Source organism: Ornithorhynchus anatinus, chromosome 10 (assembly GCF_004115215.2).
Source record: "Ornithorhynchus anatinus isolate Pmale09 chromosome 10, mOrnAna1.pri.v4, whole genome shotgun sequence".
Classification (NCBI taxonomy): domain Eukaryota; kingdom Metazoa; phylum Chordata; class Mammalia; order Monotremata; family Ornithorhynchidae; genus Ornithorhynchus; species Ornithorhynchus anatinus.
In genome coordinates, this window is record NC_041737.1 from 50,727,095 (window position 1) to 50,733,849 (window position 6,755).

The 6,755-nt window shown below is 54.7% G+C and overlaps 1 protein-coding gene across 1 annotated transcript in view; it reads right to left on the reverse strand.

Moving 5' to 3' along the window:
* The window catches only part of MTPN (myotrophin), a 54,366-nt gene extending 53,432 nt beyond the window's left edge, over positions 1–934 (reverse strand). Inside the window, exon 1 of the mRNA XM_029073016.2 lies at positions 737–934. Within this exon, the coding sequence (XP_028928849.1) occupies positions 737–808 (72 nt within the window). The 5' untranslated portion in view covers positions 809–934. The remainder of the gene's footprint in view (positions 1–736) is intronic.
* Between the last annotated feature and the right edge of the window lie 5,821 nt (positions 935–6,755).

Below are 6,755 nucleotides of genomic sequence, written 5' to 3' on the forward strand. Positions count from 1 at the left end.
ACGAGCTTCCGGTCTGGAGGGCATCATAAGTATTAACTGGGCGTTCAGTGTGCAGAGAGCAGTGTAGTAGGCGGTTGGGAGAGGACGACAGAGCAGAGTGGGCAGTCACACCGCCTGCCCACAACGGGCTTCCGGTCTGGAGGGCATCGCTCAGCCAACGCTGGTGTTAACTGGGCGCTTAGGGTGTAGGGAGCAGTGTAGTAGACGGCTGGGAGAGGACAATAGAAGAGAATGGGCGGTCACATTGCCCGCCCACAACGATCTCCCGGTCTGGAGGGCATCACCGGCGTTAATCAGGCGCTTAGTATGTAGAGAGCAGGGTAGTAGGCGGTTGGGAGAGGCCAACGGGGCAGAGGGGGCAGTCACACTGCCCGCCCACAACGAGCTGTCGGCCTGGAGGGCATCACTAGCGTTAATTAGGCGCTTAGCATGTAGAGAGCAGTGTAGTAGGCGGTTGGGGGAGGCCAACGGGGCAGAGTGGGCAGTCACACTGCCCGCCCACAACGGGCTTCCTTCCGGTCTGGAGGGCATCGCTCAGCCAACGCCGGTGTTAAGTGGGCGCTTAGGGTGTAGAGAGCAGTGTAGTAGGCGGTTGGGAGAGGACAATGGAGCGAGGAGGAGGAGGAGGAGGAGGAGGAAGAGGAGGGGCCCGGGCGTCGCGTCCCGTCCCGTCCCGTCCCGTCCCGGGGCGTCCCCCGCCCTCGCCGGCCGCGCGTCTCCCGCAGCCCCCGCCTACCTTGGCCACATAGTCCTTCACCTCGTCCAGGTCTCCGTTCTTCAGGGCCCACATCAACTCCTTGTCGCACATCCCGGCGGCGGGGCGGGAGGCCGCGGGCGCCCAAACACCACACCCACTCACAGACACACACACACACACACACGGACTGACCGGACGACGGAGGGAGGGAGCGAGCGGGGGAGCGAGGGGAACCAGGGAGGCCGCCGCAGCGCGCGGGCGCTGAGGGAAGGGAGGAGGCCGCGAGCGCGCGCGCGCGCGCGCGCGGGGGGGGGAGGGGGGGCGCTGAGGGAGGCCGCGCGCGCCGGCGCGAGGGGGAACGGAGGAGGCCGCGGGCGCTGAGGGGCGCTGAGGGACGGACGGAGGCCCGACGAGGAGCAAGAGGAGGAGGAAGAGGAGGCCGCGGACGTCGAGCAGGGAGCGGGCGGCGGGGGGGGGGGGGGAGGAAGAAGAGGTCCGGCCGCACCGAAGGGGCCCCGCCCAGCTGCAGCGCACCGCTTCTACTTCCGGGTCACGCTCTGTCAGTGACCGCCCCCCCCCCCCGAGGCCACGCCCCCGCCCCCTCCCGACCCGCCTCGCGCATGCGCGGGACCTGACCCCTCTCCCCCCTCCCCCCCGCCCAGGGGCCTGAGGTGGGCTTAATAACGGTGATGATGATAATAATAATATTAGTACTTGTTAAGCGCTTACTGTGGGCAGAGCACCGTTCTAAGCGCTGGGGGAGACACAGGGTCATCAGGTGGTCCCCCGTGGGGCTCACAGTCTTCATCCCCATTTGACAGATGAGGGAACTGAGGCCCAGAGAAGCGAAGTGACTTGCCCACAGTCACCCAGCTGACAAGGGGCAGAGCTGGGGTTCGAACCCATGACCTCGGACTCTCAAACACCCGGGCTCTTTCCCCTGAGCCACGCTGCTTCTCTTAATAATCACCATAACGGTCCAGCCTGGCTCAGGGGAAAGAGCCCGGGTGTTTGAGAGTCACCTGTAGGACTTGGGGCCAGTCACTTCACTTCTCTGGGCCTCAGTGACCTCGTCTGGCGAATGGAAGGCTATTAAGGTTAAGCCCAGACCCTGCCCTATGCGGGGTGTGCAGACGAAGAGGGAGGGAGGGCGGGTAATTTATTCCCATTGTACAAATGGGAAAACTGAGGCCCACGGGATGATGATGGTGCTCTTCATTAAGTGATTACTCAGCGCGATGCCCAGGACTAAATGTTGGGGTAGAAACAAATTAATCCGATAAAAACCAGTCCCCGTTTCACACTGGGCTCCCAGGATAAGGGAGGGGGTGTATTCTCCAGCACCCCCCGGTTTAGACACACAGAGAATCAGCCCCGATTAGTTTATAATTCTCAGTCAGAGCTCGCTCTTCAATGCCACCCACCAAGCAAGTGTCCCAAGATACAACACTGAAGAAACACAGGCACTCCCATGCCCATCTCCTAAATCAATCAGTCAAATGGTATTTATTGAGCGCTTACTCCCCGCAGAACACTGTACTAATCGCTTCTGTACAGTATGACAGAACTAGGGAAATGTTCATTGCCCAAAATGAGCTTACAGCCCAGGGGGAGAGACAGACATCGATATAAATAATTCGTAGTATATAATTTACAGATACGGACCGAAGTGCCGAGGGGTGAGGTGAATATCAAATACCCAGCGGTCACTGTCGTTCATTCGCTCCTTCGATCGTGTTTATCGAGCGCTCACTGTGTACAGAGCACTGTACTGAACGCTTGGGAGAGTCGAGTACGGCCAAGGTCGTAGACGGTGCCTCATGGAACGTGTTCTCACGTGGCCCTCAGAGGCAGGCTTCCTGAGAAGAAAGCTTCAAACCTCCGCTCCGCAGCTTCAAACCGGCGATTAGCGTTTATACGGGACTTGGCCATTTTGTAAAACGCTTTACGGTGATTTTTATGAGCGCTTCCGGCGACTCTGGAAGGGGTTTACTGTCGCGCTCCCTGCTTGACCAATTGGCGGAGGGCCAAGTGGCGTGCTTTCTATTGTCATGCGTGCACCGAATGAAAATTCGTAGGCCAGTTAGGGATATTGGTGGAAAAGCACACTTACCATTGGAGTGAGTTGGATGAATAAATCACCCTGAAGGTTAGCTCGGTTTGAGCAATCTATTTTTGGAAGGAGAGGTTTGGAGAAGAGTTAAATCTATTCAAATATTGTTTGTGATTAAAGATCACAGGAGTAAAGGGAGGGAGGTTAGAGAGTCCAGGTAACAATCCAACGATTTAGTTGAACACAAGATTCAGCTAAAAATCTTAATGGAAGAAATTTATTGGGTAACGAAACCTTATTAAAGCAGTAAAACTTTTGCAGTCCTGAGGTCTGTGTTCTAGTGTTGGCTTTTATATCTCCTGTAAGCTCCCCGTAGACGGTAAACTCATTACGGGAAGGGAACGTGTCTGCTAATTCTGTTGGTTTAATAATAATAATAATAATGTTGGTATTTGTTAAGCGCTTACTATGTGCAGAGCACTGTTCTAAGCGCCGGGGTAGATACAGGGTAATCGGGTTGTCCCACGTGAGGCTCACAGTTAATCCCCATTTTCCAGATGAGATAACTGAGGCACAGAGAAGTTAAGTGACTCGCCCACCATCACACAGCTGGCAAACGGCAGAGCCGGGATTCGAACTCATGACCTCTGACTCCCAAGCCCGGGCTCTTTCCACCGAGCCGTGCTGCTTCTATGGTTTGTATTCATTCATTCAATAGCATTTATCGAATGCTTACTAGGTGCAGAGCACTGTACTAAGCGCTTGGAACGGACAACTGGGCAACAGATAGAGACCATGTGACGGGCTCACAGTCTAATCGGGGGAGACAGACGGACTAAAACAAGACAACATCATGATCACGATAAATAGAATCAAGGGCGTCTCATTGACAAAGCAAATCGGGTAATAAAAATATATCTACAAATGAGCACAGTGCAGAGGGGGAGGGGGAGGAGCAGAGGGAAAGGGGGCTTAGCTGAGGGGAGGTGAAGGGGGGAAGGGGGAAGAGCAGAGGGCGGAGGGAAAAGGGGAAGCTCAGTCTGGGAAGGCCTCCTGGAGGAGGTGAGCTCTCAGTAGGGCTTTGAAGAGAGTTAGTTTGGCGGAGGTGAGGAGGGAGGGCATTCCAGGCCAGCGGGAGGACCTGCTCTCCCAAGCACTTAGCACCGCGCTCTTTGCGTAGTAGATTTGCAATAAATACCATTGATTGATTGATAGAGTGGCAGGATGTAAGGAGGCAGTCATATCTACTGTGTCCTTGGGCTAACTGGAGGCCACTCCTCCGTTCCTCAGTTCCCTCCTCTGTAGAACGGGGATTAAGACTGTGACCCCCATGCGGGACAGGGACGGTCTCCAACCTGATCAGCTTGTATCTACCCCAGCGCTTCGTTCAGTGACCGGCACATAGTAAGCGCTTACAAATACCGTTAAAGAAATCATCAGTCGATGGTATTTATGACGCACAGGTGACGTACTAAAAGTGTTCGGGGGAGTACAGCGCAAAGCCGAATCAGCGGACACGTTCCCCGCCCTTAACGAGCTTAAGCACGGGCTTCGGAGTCAGGGCTCATGAGTTCGAATCCCAGCTCTGCCACTCGTCGGCTGGGTGGCTGTGGGCGAGTCACTTCACTTCTCTGGGCCTCAGTTCCCTCATCTGTAAAATGGGGATTAAGACCGCGAGCCCCGCGTGGGACGACCTGATTCCCCTATGTCTAGCCCGGCGCTTAGAACGGTGCTCGGCACGTAGTGAGCGCTTGACGAATACCAACGTTGTTATCACAGTCTCTTCGTCAACTTCTCCCTCTCTGCTGATCTCTCTCCCCACCCTCCCGGACATCCTCACACCGCGGCCCCTCAGCCTCGGCCGCCGTAACCTCACACGTCAGCTTTTTTAACACGTGGTAAAGGAGCGGAATTTGCAAATTCATATATAAATGCACCCGGCATCTGGGTTTAAACTCCACCTCTCCTGTGACAAGGAGGCAGACCCACGCTAATACGAGTAATAAAATGCTATTTGTTAAAGCAGCACGACATAGTGGACAGAGCAGGGGCCTGGGAGTCAGAAGGTCCTGGGTTCTGATTCCGGCTCCGCCGCGACCGCTGTGTAAACTTGGTCAAGCCACTTCGCTTCTTTGGGCCTCAGTTCCCTCATCTGTAAAATGGGGATTGAGACCGTGAGCCCTACTTGGGACAGGGACTGTATCCAACCCAATTTGCTCGGGTCCACCCTAGTGCTTAGTACAGTGCTTGGCACGTAGTAGGCGCTTAACAAATGCCACAGTGATCATTATTATGTGCCAAACAGTGGGAAATACGCACCATAAAAGGATCGGAAACGGTCCCCGCCCCGGAGGGGCCTCGCCGTCTGAGGTGGAGGGAGAACAAGCATTTAGTTCCCATTTTACGGTTGAGGAAACCGAGGTAGAGCAAATGAAATGACTTGCTTAATACCGTAAGCTCATTCCGGGCCGGGAATGTGACCGCTAATTCCGTTGTACTCTCCCAGTTGCTTAGTACGGCGCCCTGCCCGTAATGAGCGCTCAGTAAAGGCTACTGATTGATTGATTGGGCCGAGCCGGGATTAGAACTCACGCCTCCTGACCCCCAGGCCCAGGCTCTTCCCACTAGACGCTGCTGAAGGCCGAGCTCTCGTGAAACAATGTCAGGCCTTGCTCCTATCCCTCCTGCTTTTTCGGAGTTCCCCGTAACTTGAGGTGAGCGGGCGACTAGAAAGTGGGAGCCGATAGGCGAATGGGTCCATACGCGTGTCTCCTTCTTCATCTCTAAATTAGTGCTTAGGTAGGTCTACTTGTTTCATCTCCTTTACGGTTCTGACATCTTTCTGAACGTCCAGGAAACTTATTTAAACCACCAGGTTATCAATCAGTCGATGATTGTGAGCATTTCTTTTAGGGCATCAGTTAAGCGGGGGTTACGTACCGAGCACCGTTCTAAGCAGTGGGGTAGATAAGTATGAATCAGGCCAAATGTAGTCCCTGTCCCGCGCGGCGGGGCTCACAGTCTGTGGAGCAGGGAGAACAGGCGTCGAACCCCTATTTTGCAGTTGGGGAAACCGAGGCACCGAGAAGTGAAGTGACTTGGCCAAGGTGACGTAGCAGGCCTTGGCAGAGTTGGGCTTAGGACCCAGATCCTCTGGCTCCCGGGCCTGCGCTCGGTCCACTAGGCCAGGCTGCTTCTCCGAAGCCTCCTCCAGGAAGCCTTCCCAGACTAAGCCGCCCTTTCTCCTCAGCTCCCCACCGCCCCACCTCGCTTCCCTCTGCTCTACCCCCTGTCCCCGCCGCACTTGTATATATATTTCCGTATCTATGATTCTATTTATTTATATTAATACCTGTTTACTTGTTTTGATGTGTATATATCTATAATTCTATTTATTTATATCGATGCCATGGATGCCTGTTTACCTGTTTTGCTGTCCGTCTCCCCCCTTCTAGACGACGAGCCTGTTGTGGGCAGGGCTTGTCTCTCTTTGTTGCCGAATGGTACTTTCCAAGCGCTTAGGACAGTGCTCTGCACACAGTAAGCGCTCAATAAATACGACCGAGCGAATGAATGGAAGCCCTTGAGATAATCAACCAGGGGCCGCTCTCCGCCGACGAAGCGGTGCGGGTTAATGGTTAGAGCCCGGGCCTCGGTGTCAAGAGGACCTGGGTTCTGATTCCGGCTCCACCACCGGTCTGCTGTGTGACCTTGGACAAGTCACTCCACTCTTCTGTGCCTCAGATAGCTCACCTGTAAAACGGGGATTAAGATTGTGAGCCCCACGTGGGACAGGGACTGTGTCCAACCTGCTTAGCTTGTATCTACCCCAGCGCTTAGAACAGTGCTTGGCAATAGTAAGCGCTTAATAAGTACCATAATTATTATTATTGTGAAATTGAATTATGGGGGCGTGTGTGTGATTGATAAGGCCCCACGGCGCTGACCTCACTGCTTACACACAAGCACCGTCCCTGGCTTAAGGGTGTTTGTCGTGAGACGGCA